This window comes from Ochotona curzoniae, unplaced genomic scaffold (genome assembly GCF_017591425.1).
Source record: "Ochotona curzoniae isolate NIBS_2020 unplaced genomic scaffold, NIBS_Ocur_1.0 contig_50, whole genome shotgun sequence".
Taxonomy (NCBI): Eukaryota; Metazoa; Chordata; class Mammalia; order Lagomorpha; family Ochotonidae; genus Ochotona; species Ochotona curzoniae.
In genome coordinates, this window is record NW_024466446.1 from 5,955,249 (window position 1) to 5,971,833 (window position 16,585).

At 48.7% G+C, this 16,585-nt stretch overlaps 1 protein-coding gene across 1 annotated transcript; it reads right to left on the reverse strand.

The window, feature by feature from the left end:
- Positions 1-147: 147 nt before the first annotated feature.
- LOC121161995 (procathepsin L-like) lies at positions 148-3,546 on the reverse strand. The gene is made up of 7 exons (XM_040988739.1): positions 3,421-3,546; positions 3,030-3,152; positions 2,783-2,929; positions 2,384-2,608; positions 1,833-1,995; positions 1,092-1,209; positions 148-247 (listed from the first exon to the last, which is right to left on the reverse strand). Exons 1-7 carry the CDS (start codon positions 3,544-3,546, stop codon positions 148-150), a joined length of 1,002 nt encoding a protein of 333 aa, XP_040844673.1.
- Positions 3,547-16,585: the final 13,039 nt, after the last annotated feature.

The following is a 16,585-nucleotide window of genomic DNA, read 5'->3' on the forward strand; positions in this document are numbered from 1 at the left end:
ATCCAGTACCAAATGGTCAAGTTGAAAGCAGAATTCCTCTTTCAGATACTCAAGTCCTCAATCAAGTGGTTCCTTGGCACCAGCCATCAGCTCACACGGTGGCATAGCGGGCCATCAGCTCACACAGTGGCATAGCTGGCCATCAGCTCACACGGTGGGATAGCTGGCTTCTGTCACGATTCCACAGTGGTTGTTTCGGTCTTTGGCTAGCTTAAAGTAGCCGTGCATACCCCATTTTTGACCCCAGCTGAAAGAAAAGCAGGTTGTCCATTTCACAGAGAGAACAAAATGCACAGGGTTTATTAACAATGACTTCTAACTTAAACAGTGTGGCCGAGGTCACAGACTTAACAGAGTGCAGGAGAAGCAGATACTATGTTGATGTTTTAAACATTGATGAATCTAAATCTGCCACATCACTTCTTATCTCTGTCTCCAAGACTCGAACGTCGTAAGAGACTGCAACATCATAAGCATAAAAATAAAAGCATAGGCTGTCTTTTTTTTGACAGGGGTTTTGGGATTATGATAGTTCTAAAAATTTAGAATGCAAGGGCTGGCGCAATGGGCCAATTGGCTGATCCTCCACATGAGAGCACCAGCATTCCATAGGAGTGTTGCTTCATGCCCTAGCTGCTCCACTTTCCATCCAACTTCCTGCTCAAGGACTGAGAAATCAGTGAAGCATGGCCCAAACCCTTAGCCCCTTGCACCCACGTAGAAGACATACAGGAGGCTCCTGGCTCCTGGCTTTGGACTAACCCAGCTCCAGCAATTGTGGTCATTGGGGCGTGATCTAGGAGATGGAAGATCTTTGTCTCCACTCTGTAAAATCTCCCTTTCTAATAAAAATAATCTTTTTCTAAAAAATTTAGAGGGCAGGCAGAAATGTCGTACTCATAGCCCTCCAGCAAGCTTGCGACTCTGTCAATGCTAAATCACATGTGGCACTTTGAAGCTCACCCTTCCTGGGAGGAAGACTTCTAGGATTTCAGAAGTATGCTGAGGGTTTGTGCACCTGCCTCCAACTGTTGACTGCTACTGACAATTCCCTCTTAGTGGTCAACAGAAGCATCTGGGGGAGTTTGTACCTGTTCTTGACCAACCAGTATGCGTTGTTTTCCATTTCTGACCCTTCAGAGCCATAGCCAACCACCAGCAAAGCGTGGTTAAGGTGCTTCCTTCTGCAGGCAGGTTCATAATAAATGCCTGAGGGAAAAAAACCAGAAGTCAGCTGAGGGGCTCCCACCTGTCCCTTACCACAGGGAAGCTTTTAGAAAGTCAAACATGTGGTATACATTCTAGATAAGACTTAACAACCGGAGAGATTGTCATCAAGGCTAGGATTCTAGGATCTCATTTCGGACCAGCAGAAATACAAAGGAGAATAAATCCATATTTTTTAAAAAAAAATTATGTGGCGATCTAAAAAAAGACCACTCTGAAGTCTTGTAATTCTACTTAGGGAACATAGATCTTAAGAAATAACACGTGAGCTTATTTGAATCAGAGGCTGCTGTCAGATTATATTACAGAAGCAGAAGTCTCTTGAAAGATCTTTAATATCAAGCAGTTGAAGAAAAATTAAATAAATTAAGCTCTACAGCAAAGGATATCACTACTGTGGAAAAAATGAGCAAGCGCTTAAATTCACGGGGATATGCTAAACACAACCTCGACTGAAACATGCGCAAATACCGCAGGCATAAATTGAACAACAATCTGAAATCATGCACCTAAAGTATGCATGCTAAATTTTACACACCAGACAATCCATCATTTTCTGAGGTCTCAGTTTTTCTGCATCCATTTCTAGAAATAAAAGCACTAACCTTCTTTATAGAATTGGAAAGAAGGATGACTTGCATCCAGAGAGACAGCAATGGGCCCCACGGTAGCCACAGCCTTCATCAAGGCCTCTTCCCGAGCAGGGATGCGCACGAAGCCTGTGACGTTAGCCACGGAGTTCTGTGGATTGTAGCGACAGGGTAGATTCTATTCAAGGCAAAGGGGGAAGAGATTGGTGATGGCCATGTACTTCCCGGTGAACCTGAGTCAGAAACACAACACTGAGCGAGCTAAATGAACGCTCTTATAAATCATCCCAGCAGGTGGAACACTGCCAGTGGGCTTGGAAGGGCTCAAGTGAGGGCCCTTACACGTACCCATCAGTAAGGAAAATGTTCACAGTCCAGGAATTTGTGTGGCACACACAATGTGTATACAATCTCCCTGTTACACAAGCAAGGACAGCTACATGAGAACATTGTGCAAACAAACTGTACAACACTGAGTCACGTAGAATGATGGAACCAACAATTTGCATAAATAGTAAGATGTACTCTGAACAACGTGCCACTCCTCTCTGAGAAGCTCCACTCACCCTCCCTTCGTAGGGGTAAGAGTCCTCCGAGTCCAGGCCCCCGTTCTCCTTCACATACTGGAAGGCTCGATACGCCAGGCCGCCACGACAGCCACCATTGCCTTGGGGCTGAGAGCAGTCTATAAGGTTCTGTTCGCTCAGGGAGACAAGGCGGCCCGTTTTCCGGAACATCTGGCCTTCCAGGACGCCAGTGGCACTGAAAGCCCAGCAGGAACCACAGCGACGCTGAAAACGGAAGGGAGAAGCTGTCAATCAGCACGCAACCAGCAGGATGCTGGCAGCAGCTCACACAGCTGAGCACGTATCTGAACGCGTCTCTCCACAGCCCACTGAAGATGTCCATCACTCTGGCCTTCTCTGGGCCGGGAGATTGGAGGGCTGAACCCGGCAGCATCCTACCTGATCCTTCACAGGAGTCACGTAGCCCTTCTCCCTCCAGTCCACAGACGGGGGAACCTGAAGCAACGGAGGCTCAGAGAACATTTCCCCCGTCCTCTGTTCCTTGTAGAGAAAGCCATTCATCATCTGCCCGAATTCTTCACTGGCCTGCAAGGGAGAATAAACACAAAGTTGAAAGACAAGAGGTTACTCCGGGAAAGAGTCAAAGAGAGGAAGCATGGCGTGAAGTGACCCCCAGCACACTCACCATGTCACCGAAGGCGTTCATGGCCATGGTGAAGCCATGCTTCCCTTGGCTGTATTCCTCATTGTGCTGGTCAATCATCCTCATGTTCTTCTCCCACACAGCTCTCCTCTGCCCTTCTTCATCCTAGAGGCAATCATATGGCTGATGGTCATTACCCTTTCTTACAAGCCAGCCCACCTCACCAAGCAGACCTGCAGACACACCCCGACCGGGGTGGTTCTCTAGGAGCTGGTCTCCATGCTGAGACACAGCAGGTGGATCTGCCCAGACTGTGCTCACTATGGGTACCCCAGGTTCTGGCCTGGGAGGAGCTGGTCTCTAGAAGATGCTCTCTGGCTACAAACTCCTGCTCTCCTTGGGGTCTCCTAGGACAGGTTCACATGGCACCCACCTGGGCATACACCCTCCCATGCTGTGCCTTCCACTGGGACCATTGTGTGTCCAAACTTTGATTGAACACTGGGATGGCTGTGGTGATTCCCAAGACAAGGAGAGGCAGCCAGAGTGAAGGATTCATGGTGCAAAACCTAGAGAGGAGGAAATATTAGATTAGACTTTCTCTTCTCAGAGACCATCTTATTCTCCTTGAGAAAATCAAGTGACTAATGTGGGATTAGGTATTTAAAGTTTTCCCCCAGGTATTCACCCAAAGACTGTTAGAGAGGCTGAGGATGGGACTGGGGGAAGAACAGGTGCGCGGAAGTCTTTGATGCAGCCACCAAAAGAAAAAGTCTCCCACCCCACGCTCCAAGCAGGGGCATCTTCTGTGCATTGAGTTCAGTTATGAGAGGGGTATGGAAATATGTCACCGTTGGGAGCTTAACCAAACAGGAGCTTTTGCAACCCTAAAAAAATGGTTGACCCAGGGTGTTTTTTTTTTTTTAATCAATTCTAACTGATGTACTTAGGAAAAGTCCAAATTATAGGACTCTCTGATTCCTAGTAGAGAAAGGACGCCTCCCCTACAGATTGGGAGGGCCACCCCCCACATCTTTTCCATGGCTAAAATATTCATACAGCAAAAGAAAAGATATGTCTGGGAATTTCTTCTTGATTGGAACCCTTCTTGAACTCCCTCCCAGGAGGTCCTGGGAAGGAAAGTAGCCTACCTCACCTGAGCCACGGAGATGTCAACCTACAGTCACAGGAACTTGCCAAGGACAGGGGCCTGCTCCTGCTTTCTGCACACATCCGCTGAGGGCCAGAGGATGCTCAGGAGCACGGCGGTGGGGTGTGCAGGCATCCAGCTGCCCTTCCCCAGCTAGGCCAGGACTAAGTCTGACTGACTGGCACAACCTGAGACCCTCCCCAATCGTCTCTGCATTCCCTGAGCTTTGCAAATTCCCTTACCCATTTCTCCACCTTCAGGTCTGCCAGATCTTTTGTTCCTTGGGAAAAGGTCCCAACCACATATTCCACCATGTCCCTACAAGGGTCTGCTCCTCCAATTCCAGGGGCCGGGGAATCTCACCTGGTGCGGCCACAGTGGTCCAGGAGCACTCAGCTCTTCAGCAGAAGCTTAGGTCCCAGGTGTAGCCCAGGTGTGCCTGTAGAAAAGCTGTGAAGTCCCGCCTCTGCACTTGGCCAACTCCGCCCCAATGCTTGACTCCAGCTGCAATTGGCTGCGACGGCTCCTGGGCGGGGCCTGGGTCTCCAGCCATTTGCAGGATGCTTTTCCATGTCTGCCCGGGATGGGCTGCACCTGCCTAGGTGAACTCAGGGTGGAGGAGGTGAGCTACCCCCCCCCGGGGCAGGGGCATTGCAGCATCTTCCTGGAGGGCTCTGGTTATCCAGGTATTTTGGGGCCTGTAATTCCAGAGAAGTTTTCCATGTTTCCTGGTTCCCATGGAATCCGCGGTACAGCCTGGGCCGCATTCTCTTTCAGCTTTATGGTGGACTGCAGCCGGGTCTAGAAGAAATTTACTTTGATAAAGATTTGGGTTAAGATTTGATACTGAGTTCAAAAAGCTTTTTTGGGGGGGGGACGGGGTTCTGATGGGGTTGAGCCCATTCCTGATACTTACTCCTGGCAAATCTGTGGTCCTTCTTTAAGTCTTCCCATTTAGGTCTATGAAAGGAAGAAAGTGGGGGTTACTGTGGGTCACTCCGACTAGGCTGCAGCTCCCACTGGTTGATGTGAGGGCTGAGTGTGTGCTGAGCAGAACCAGGCTGGACTGCAACACCCATTGGTTCACATGGAAGACAACACTGGAAACAGAACCGACCCAGCAGTTGCAACCACCAGCTGACTGGGGCGATGGACTGTGCCGGGCCCTGTGCTTGCTAGCACATACAAGAATCTGGTCTGAGAACACTTCAGACAGAGTCTCTTTGGGGATCTCCCCAATTGAACTGCCGGACTTAGAACCCTAACCAAGAACAGACAGAGGACAGAACAAGTCAATCAACCATCTCAGCTATATGTTGGCAGCGAAATACTGGGCAAATGGAGACTCTAAGATGGACTATGTCAATCAGTGGATTCTTCAATGACCTCATCGTGCTTAGAATGGTGAGACTGGCAGCAATTCATAACTGTTGAATTATCAAAACCTCTTGAGTAAGACCCTCGGCGCATGCCCCACATCGGGACCTGGGATGGGTGGGAGACTGGGTGGGACTTCTCCCTCAATATTCCCCTTTACCTCAGATACATGAAGGAAACAATGTGGAAATTATGGTCTTACCCACTTTCCTATAGTCCTTGAACCTTTTTGCCCTAATTAACTATGTAAAGATTGTAAAACATATAATACAAATGAAAAAAAAGATGTATTTATTTATTTTTATTGGACAAGCGGATATACAGAGAGGAGGAGAGACAGAGAGGAAAATCTTCCATCTGATGGTTCACTACCCAAGCGGCTGCAATGGGTGGAGCTGAGCCAATCCGAAGCCAGGAGCCAGGAGCTCTTCCAGGTCTCCCACGTGAGAGCAGGGTCCCAAGGCTTTGGGCCGTCCTTGACTGCTGTCCCAGGCCACAAGCGGGGAGCTGGATGGGAAACAGGGCTGCCAGAATTAAACCAGCGACCATATGGGATTCCTGGTGCGTGCAAGGCAAGGACTTTAACCACTATGTTATCGCGCTGGACCCAAAACTTTAAAATCTTAAAATGAAGATAAAAATATAACTGATTTATACAAACAACTTTGCGATTTTGGATTTAGCCTAGGGCACATTGCTTTTCCTCTCCCTAAGTGAGCATCTGGTACTTTGAGGTTTGCTTGGGGCAGTCATTTCTACATTTCAGAGCAGAGGTTGCTACTGGAGGCCAAGTGTGACCACCGAGAGGGCCTGTCTGCTTGCAATCATGAACACTTGTGAATTCCTGCAGATAAGGGCTCTGATGTCTGGCTATCTGAGCCTCATCTTTCCCCCATCCTCTTCAGCATCTGTGTGTGGCTTCCCTCAGGGCCTCCAAGCCTTCTGTTTTTCCCTGCGTCGTAGCAGATTCCCAAATCCCAGAGCTCTGCTGGTGGGCATCAGCTTGGGTGAGGAATCCCCGTTCTCTCTATAGATACCACCCGACTGCCCACCCCATCCCCAGAGGCTGGGCAAAGAGAAGCAAATTCCAGTAAGCACTCGATGTGTTTTAAATACTCATTTTTGCCACCTTGTGAAAACTGGTCACACCAGTTTCCAAGCTTGCTGCTGTAAATTAGTGCCATTCTTTGATCTAGCAACTATGGAATGTTCCTTGCTCTTCAAATGGTCATATTCTTGGCCCCAGCAAATCCACATTCATCCTACAGAAACAGTCACACGTTACAGACTTATTTGAGCACTCTGAATGTTTCTCACGAGGGCAATGTTTGGTAACTATTACTTGTGTGGAAATATGGATAGCCGTCCAACACATATTGTTAAGTGCAAAAGTCAAATGGCAGACCATGACCACTTTTGAAGACAAAACAATCAGCGGGTCTCTGTGTGCTTGAAGAAACAGACACGGGCCGAGACATGGAGAAAGCCTAGAAGAAAGCAGAATAAACCACGAATGGTTATCTCTGCTCCTGGGAAGAGCGGGAATGTTGGGGGCATTGCATTTTTACTTGATGTTCTTGTTTGTTATTCAGTGGCCTTTATTTTATTTAAACAAGATTTTTAATAGAGAATAAAGTCAATAATCCTGTTCCTTCCCCTAGTGAAAGGCAAGTGTACAGGCAAGTATGTACTTCAATATAGATAGAATCTTACTCATTCCTCTGGAAATAATTTGCCCAATTGAGAGCAAGCACGTATACAGACTTTTGCACTCTCGTTTGCACAAAGTGCCTCTGCTTAACAGTGAATAATTGTTCCTCATTCACCAGTAGACTTCCACACTCTCTAAGATCCGTGTTCCATTCCTTTGAAGCGGAAGTCAGTGAGAGATGCCGGGCCTCGGTGGGAGGGGATTGCAGCTGCAGAGAGGGGATCCTCATCTCCCACAAGAATGGCTGGGCCCCTCCAGGAGACTGGAAGCTTGCCCGTGTTCCAGAGCATGAGAAGCAAAGACGTGTGTCTCAGGAGACTTCAGTGTTGTCCCCTGCGTGCTGCTTTTGCTCCCCTAGGAGGACAATGCCTGCCAGGATGTCAGGCACTGCCTCCTTCTCCTGACGCATCTCTGTGCGCGGGCCCTTGGACCCTTCCTCCGTCTGTTCGTGGACTCCACCCTGCACCATGCGCAGGCGCACGTCAGTCAGTATGGTTGCCTTTTGGGAAGTGAGCTAGCGGACAAAAGGTCTCTCTAAGGCTGCCTCTGTCTCTGACATTTTGCCTTTCAATTAACAAAGTTTCCAGGAAAAAGAAAATAGAAAATAGACTACCCCCTTTCCCAGTGGAAAAAGTGAAATCCTGGAGTGGGATTCCCTTTTCTTCCTCCTTCCTATTCTGTAGCTTAAATCCTATATTGTAAAATCAGTAATACATATGTGTCACCTCTCACTTCTGATCCAGCTGCCTGCTAATGCAGAGCTGGGAGGCAGTGATGGCTCAGAGGCCTGGGGTGTTGCCACCTGCATGAGTGATCCAGATGGAGTTTCAGGCACCTGATTTCAGCCTGGCCATGGTCTTCTGGAGCGTTGCCACTGGGAACGCTTGGCAAAGCCTCAGGGGACTCATCATCTGATTCCCCAAGCGTCACCATAAAATTTGATATGTGTTCTTGTTTGGGTTTTACCAGAATTCATGTGAGTCTCTATTGAAACTGATGTTATATCTTTGCTTAGGCCTCAGATAAACTCCTGCTTAGTCTCATGATCATAATTTAGTGTACACTTATTCTGGTGCATACATTTGAAATCTTTAGGGTGTGCATTCTCTGTGACATTTAAACACACACACACACACACACACACACACACACACATGTGCTTCTCTGTGTTCCAGCGAATTGGTTCTATAAACCCTCCCCTGGATACCAAATCAGTAGTTGCTAAAGTCCCTTACATAAAATGGCACAGTATTTGTGTACAACTTTAAGTGCATCCTCTGGGCTATTATAGACACCTCCAGATTATATGTAAAACCTACAACCTTCTGACACATACACACCTCATTTTATAGCCTTCCTCACTATAGTATCACACAGTCTGAAAAACTGAAGATTCGTGGCAACCCCACAGGTCCCCTCCCCCCTGCCCCACCAATTAACCTTCATTTGGCCTCATGAAATCAGAAGTAGATCTCAATGACATCCCAAGCACTGTGCACTCTGCCTCAAATTGAGACATCCATCATCCCGTGACATTCAGCCCCATTCCCCAGATGGATAACCTGAAGCCTGGAGAATGAAAGTATTTTTAAGACCAGGGTCACAGGGCTGGAGAAGGAAGCAAGAACCAGAGGGCAAGAACCAGTAATGCGGTTCTTGGTGTGGACAACGGAGCTGGTGGGGGGCACAACAATGCTAGGTTCTTGCTGCACAAGATCTGCTCCATAGCTCATGGAACAAACCCAAGAGCCCACACCCCTGCCCAGCACTCAGCCTCCAGGTCATCTTCCAGCACGCAACATGCAGCCCCCAACCCTCTGCCCAGCTGCCACCATTGCCTTTCCTTCAGCGCGCTCTCTGGTTCTGTGATCCCACAGGGTCAGTGAGGACCCACCCCTCCCTTTGGGAATCATCACCTTCCTTCCCCATGGAAGAAGAGTCCTCATCACCCCCCCCACACACACACACACACAGACACAGACACACCCTGTGTTACTACATCTGAGTTGCTATATCTGGTGTGGTTCCCAGGGCAGGGAGGAGTGAGAATAGAACCCAAGATTCCAGCCATCATTCAGACTGGGCTAAGCAAGGTGATCCAGTTTAATGGAGAGAACACAGCTGACAGAGCAGGGGGTTGACTCCGCAAAGGACTAGGATCTGAGACACACAGAATGGACCAGGCAGGCAGTTGAGTGCACAGTCTGCGTTTTAACTGGGGCTCATAAGGGAATGTGGTCCCTTCCTTTTCATTGTTTCTCCTTCCCCTCCTCCACCTTCTCCTGGAGAAAGGGTTTGCTGAGTGTGAATCAGAAAGATGATTTTCCAAATTTTCATTATCCAGTGATAGTAGACTGAGTAGCCCACTTGGGAATGAGCAGTGAGGATTCTTGTAAGGACTATGTCAGGATATGGGCAGAACCTTTTAATAATAACTTCTTGTGCTGCTCCCAAGGCTTCCAGAGGCTTCCTTTCCACAGGTGCTTTGCCACCTTACCTAACAGGTGCACACTTAGCCTCTGTCCCAGTTGGTTTTACCCTCAGCTAATAAGAGGTGGCAAGAACGTTCTCCCTCATCACCTGTTCAGTGCAAACCAAACTCCCCCTGCTACGCAGCAAACTATAAAGGGACTTGAAGTCCTTTCATGGTTATTCTGCTCTGGCTTGAGGGTTATTCCTTAGGCCATGCTGTCCCATGGGAATCCCAGAAGTTCCTGGAACCAAGTGCCTGGTGTTTCAGAGCCTGGAGGGGGCCTGTTAGGACATCATCAGCCAAAAGTGCACAGATTTTGCTGCTGCAAATGAAAACCTGTCTACCTTGAAGATGCCTCAGGGTGAGTGCGCTGGAAGCCACCGGTTCTTAAAAGTCCTCTGCCTTTTCATGTCTCTCAGACTTCGGTCCTTTCAGTGACCAGAGTCCCTTTTATGACTTACCTGTAGTGATCTGGGTTCTGGTTCCTGAAGAATTGCACCATGTCTTTTTTTTCCTTCTGTTCCAGGGACCCCTGGAATTCTTATCACTACTCCGGTTTTTCGTTGTTGTTTCTTAACAACCTCTATAGTTCTTGAGAAGAGTGATGAGGTAGAACAAAAACACTAAATGCCTCACCATTCTCCCTCTACTCCTCTTCTGAAGATATAAGCTCCAAAGTCCAAAAGTGGCACTCCATGCACTAAACTCACAATGAAAACTGGAAATCACTGACCACTCTGCCCCAAGATGCAGGTTGTTAGCGCCATGCAAGCTTCTTTTTATTCATATTCTGGTTATAATGGCAATCCAAGAATATTATGAAAATTTGGAGAAAACATGAAAAAAAAAAAACACCTTTTACCAGCCATACCCAGTCCTGAGCTCATGGGTCCTACCACAGTGATTAATTGAAATAGTCCATTCAACTGCACAGACTGATAAGAAAACCGAGACCCTGTCCTTGGACGCAGGGCCCCGGCTGCAAGGCCCAGCCAGAGCCCTGGCTGCAGAACAGGGCTGGGATGTGTTTGGTTTGGTGGGTGTATTGCTTTCGATGAAATTTTAGTCACCAGGAAATCTTGTGTGGAAGTTCATCACTAACAGCCAGTCATGACTATGAGGCTTTTTCTGCCTGTCCAGAGTCTCATTCATAAAACACGAGTCATCTCCTTGATTCCAATTCCAGATGAGCCTTATCATTAGTCTGGTGAAGCTTTTCCTCCTCTCTCTCTCTCTCTCTCTCTCTCTCTCTCTCTCTCTCATTGTCTGCCCATTATCCTTGAGGTCAGATCATAGCATCCGATACACAAGGGCATGACAATATATCACCTGTGGCATCTTCCCCAACCAGCAGGTCTCCTCCAGGGGTCTGTACCCACACTTGCAGTGACATGGCTGGCTCTCTCCTGTTCCGTGTCCTCTACAAGGAACAAAACTCACCTAAAGTGTGTGCTTCCTCCCCTGCCCAGATCACGGGCCAACCCTGAGAACTCAAGAGCCCAGCTTGGAAATCATCATCTGTCCTCAGCTCACTTGGTTGAGAGAGTATTCAGCAGTCTAAAAGGGATGGAGTCTTCAAGAATATTGTGTTGGTTTTGGATCACTTTCTCTGCTCTTTGTCAAAATGACATCTGCATCTGGCTTTCCTCTAGAAAAAAAGAGGAAGATTTGCAAAGGCTTGGCTTTCTTTTCTCTAGAAATTTCTATTATCCAAGAAAAAACAACAACCCAGAAGAATAAGGATAACAGATTCCTTGGGTCACCCACACCCCTTGGCAATTTTAGAGATAAGAATTTTTAGAACTTACCAAGCTCTTCTTTGTTTCCACAAACATTTCTCCTGTTCCAGCCCCATGACATCCAAGAAACTCAGGGTGGAATATAGTTGTTTACCATAACAGCACTGTGGCAAAGTGGGTAAAACCGAAGCCCAGGGCGCCAGCAGCCCATAGCCTGGTGGTTTGGGAAGGTGAGGACAGCTCCACTCCCTGTCCAGCTCCCTGCTAATGCCCTGGGGGAAAACAGCAGCAGATGGCCCGAATGCTTGGAGTCCTGCCACCAGCACAGGAGACCCAGATGGAGCTCCTTGCTTGAGCCCAGCCTTGCATCAGCTCACCAGCGCTCTCCTCTCTTCTCAGGAGGAGGCGGACGAGCGAGGATCTAATGGAAATGTTCTCATTCTTATATATGCATGAATCAAAGAATCTAAAATGGGAAGGACACAACAGAGAGAAGTGTTCTAACAAAAACCAGCGAATCGTTTCATGGTTTTGACGCCTGCGTTTCCCACACAACAAAATGTCATGCGATGCGGGCTGTCAAGCCCCCTAGCGGAGTCCTGCGCATGCGCCGGAGTGCGCGCATGCGCGCGCTGAGCAAGCGCGCTCGCCCCCCTCAGGCGGCAGAGTCTCGCGCGCGGGCGACGCGGGTGTCACGTGGTCCGCTCCGGGATGGGGCGGAGCCGCAATGGCGTGAGTCTGACAGGCCTCAGGTTCGGTTCTGGCCCCCCCTCCCCGCAGTTCTCGAATCTTCCTGTCCCTCGGGTATCGGGGCTCTCCCTTCCTCCCCCGCCCTCACGTCCCTGGCTCCCTTCTTGGTGTACCCGGACAGGCAGGCCGGACACCGGAAGCTCTCCACAGGGCACGGCCTGACAGGACCTGGTGGCATGGCGGGCCTGTGGGGGCGCCGCTCCGGGGTGGCGCGGAGACGCGGCTTTCAGAGTCCGAGGATCGGGGGCCGGTGCCCCTGTGTGAGGCAGGACCACCCCCAGCCTGCTAGGGTCTCCCCGTCCCACGGCCCACGGCCTCTGTGGAGAAGGAATCCTGTTTCCGGTTCGAGCGAGGCCCGGGGTACAGGGCTGCACTTCCGGACTCCCGGCTTCAGCCCGGGCCGGACTTTTTTGGGGGGAAATGAACCAGTGGAGGGAAAATTGACTTCCCTCTGCCTGATAAACTAGTCCATCAAAAGGAAAAGCACGAGAACAACTTGAAGTGTGGAACAGTGCGTTGAGAGGCTAGTTGGAGGGCTCCAGGGCACCATGGCGGACAGTCCCAAGTCAGAAGTCCAAACGCAAAATCTGTAAAAGTCCGGCCAAGTGCGGAGGTGAAACTGTTGCGTGGTGAGCGGAGCCCTCTGTGGACAGGCAGGGAGTGTCCTCCAGCTTCGCATGAAACGTAGCCGCGTTGTAGGGGGAAAGAACCGCCCGGAAGAGTACATTAAAGGGAAATTCTACACCAGTTTTGCATCTGGTTAAAAATCTCTCGGCAATATGAACCAAGTCTATGGAATCGCTGTATATGAAAGAAATGCGTTCGGAGCACGTTAGGTTGTTGCAACACTCGAGGACGAGTTACTGTAACTCGGAATATTAATGGATGCATAGAATATCTCCTTCGGAAATGCAGGAGAGATTAAGTACTTGCAAAGTCTCACGAAAAACCAGGAATAGAGGGAAAAAATTTTAACCTGGTGGGGGTATCTGCCAAATCCGACAGTCCAAGCATGCCACTTGGGGTTGCAACGTGGAGAACTCTTTCTTACAGTCTTGTGTTGAAGAACGTTTTTTTCTCTGTGAGTTTTATCTCTGGAGGGTTTTTTGTTGTTGTTGTTGTTGTTTTTGCAAGGTGAAGGTTTTGCTATCTCTGTGTGCACAGAGCAGCAGGTCGGTGCTTCCGTCGGTTGTCATGGTGGTTTCACCGTGGGTGTCATGGCAGTTCCGATGTCAGAATTTTCTTTTTCGCTGTGTGTTTCTGTGGTGCGTCACCGTGGTGCTATTTCTCCCTCGTCCTTGCAAAGGTATTGGTGTTGGAGCTTCTCCCAGACAGGACTGCCGTCTCTGTTTCTGCCCGCTCAGGCTGGGTTTGCTTTGGAGGAATAGAGGTTTGTGAATTGAATGCCTGTTACAGATTTGAGCAACATCTACTAAGAGATGGGACTTTTAAAAAAATATAAGATTTATTTATTTTTATTGGAAAGGCAGATATACAGAGAGGAGGAGAGACGGAAAGATCTTACGTCCAATGATTCACTCCACCAAGTGGCTGCAATGGCCAGAGTTGAGCCGATCCGAAGCCAGGAGCCTGGAGCCTCTTCCAGGTCTCCAATGCAGGTGCAGGGTCCCAAGGCTTTGGGCCGCCCTCAACTGCTTTCTCAGGCCACAAGCAGGGAGCTGGATGGGAAGCGGGGCCACTAGGATTAGTACCGGCGCCCATATGGGATCCTGGCGCTTTCAAGGCTAAGACTTAAGCCACTAAGCTACCACCCCGGGCCCATTTTTTTTCTTAATCTTGCTTCTCCTCCGTTATAGTCCATGCCAAAGTAACCTTTCCCAAAGTCAGCTGGTTGTGGCTCACCCTTCCCCTTAGGGTGCACCCTGCAAAGCCCCAGCTTAGCACAGGAAGCACCGCGTGTTCACATTTGTCCTTATCCAGAGCAGAGACTTGCCCTGCATCTCCGTTGCCCTTTCCATGCCCAGCGAGATGGCTTCAGACAGTGCTCGGTACTCCACGACTAGAAGATAACTTCCAGGCCAGAGAAGTGTCATGGCAGGCTAATCCTCTGCTTCTGTCACAGCATCCCATGTGGGTGCCGGTTCTGAAATCAGCTGCTTGGCTTCCCAGCTGACTCTGTGGCAGTGTGCCTGGGAAAGCAGTAGAGGATGGTCCAAGGCCTCGGGCTCCTGCAGCCACGAGGGAGACCTGGAGGGGGCTCTTGAATCAGTGGACGGAAGATCTTCCTCTCTGTCTCTCCTCCTCTCTGTGTAAAAAGGCACTTAAATGGGATGGATGCCCACTGCCACACCACCAGTCCCCTTCAGTTTCTTAATTACCACCCTTGTTAAATCCGTTCTCTGCTAAAGCGAAGCTGTACGTTGGGGTTAGAACTATTCGGTTTGTGACCACTAGGTGGCAATGTTCGAGCAAAATTTGCTGTGTCAGAGAAACCGGTCTTTCCTCCACTCCACACCCCTTCTCCTCTCCCCCACACAGAAGGCACACAAACACACCCAAATGGATCCTCCTGATTGGCGCGATCGGAATATCTCTTGAGGGACAGGAATATGACAAGTGTTAACTGATCAAGTTCGCATGTAATAACTCTTAGGACATTGTTGTACGAGGCGTGTAGAGAACCTGCTCATGGGAAAATGACAAAGAAAAGCACTTGAGTGTTCGCTTTTGATATTGCCTGCTGCGTCGCGGAGTCCCTAGTGATTTAGCAACATCCCTCTCTGCCTTGGGGAGGAAAGCATGTTTTGACTGGGCATATTCTCGTCTAACCCTCAGGGCTGCTGCATGCTGAGGGAGAAAGAAGCCCCGTGTATGTTAATGGAACAGGACAAGGTGTGTGTGCATTCTCTTCTCCCAGGCTAAACTTTATTGGATGCAGGAAATGTGGGTCGTGTTCATCATTTTACGGTATTTTACACCAGAAGTCGTGCGGGAAATTTCTGTCCAGCATTGTACTCAGTTCTACCTTCATCATGTTTGGCAGTTATTAAGATTCTCATTTTTGAGTTTGGAAATTGAGTCTTGTGGATATCAAGTAACCCACCCCACAGCACACAGATTAAAAAATGATAGACGGAAGCATGGCAGGTGAGTAACAATTGCTACTCTTCGTTTCAAATTCAGAAGATGAGGCAGATACGTCTCTAGGATTTAAACAAAATGGTTGCGTTTTGATAGGCCAGGTTGGAAAAAAAAAAAAATCTCAGGGTAACATGAACAAAGAAAAACACAGCAAGTGAAGAGTCCGAGACTAAAACAGCATCTATCTAGTTTACTGGAAATGTGTATAAACAGTTCTATTTTAGAAAGGGGGACAGGGGCCCGGTGCGGTGGCCTGGCAGCTAAAGTACTCGCATTGAACACTCCAGGATCCCATTTGGGTGCCAGTTCATGTCCCAACAGCCCCACTTCCCATCCAGCTCCCTGCTTGTGTCCTGGGAAAACAGTCAAGGACGGCCCAAGGTCTTGGGACCCTGTACCCATGTGGGAGACCTGGAAGAATCTCCTGGCTCCTGTGTTCAGATTGGCTCAGCTCTGGCCATTGCAGCCACTTGTGGAGTGAATCATCAGACGGAAGATCTTCCTCTCTGTCTTTCCTCCTCTCTGTGTATCTGACTTTCCAATAAAAAGAAATAAATGAAGGAAAGGGGAACAGAAGATTTTTTAAAATCCTCCATGACACAGAAGATACCCGTGAAATAAGATCATGAAATGTTTCTTTCACCCAGTGCCCTGCTCGGGTTCGACTCCTCTTTGTTTTACACGTTGCCTGCTGGTCTTATCCCACACTCAGAGAGGACAGGAGCGTTACGCTCTTGACCCCTTTCACCTAAGCCTGTTCACGCAAATACTTCTTTTTTCTTAATTCTGGAGCCAGACATGCCAACCACTAAGCCACGAAGTGTGTGTCCCAGTTGGATCAGGTCCCAGCTGTGGATCCTTCTCTCTAAATCCCAGTTAAAATGACGGTTCTTACAAGATGACAGGGACGTGGAGCTCCCTCTGTGCTTTCTTGTACACTTAGAATGGTTGAAGCATGAACAATAGAGTCAGACCCAGGTTTGGTGTCGCGGAGTGAGACAATGAAACTCCCAGTCCTACAGCCCAAGTTCTGAAGCAGTTGCTCAGGCTGACAGTAATACTGTCTTGTCAACTTTCAATATTCTCTGTCTTTTTTTTTTGTTTTTTTCATTTTATAATTGTATTCAAAAGATTTTTTTTAACTTTTATTTATTTTTATTGGAAAGGCAGATTTATAGAGAGATAGAAAGATCTTCCACCTGCTGTTTCACTTCCCACATGGCCATAACAGGTGCAACTGAGCCAGTCCAAAGCCAGGAGCCAGGAGCTTCTGCCTGCTTACCCAATGGGTGCAGG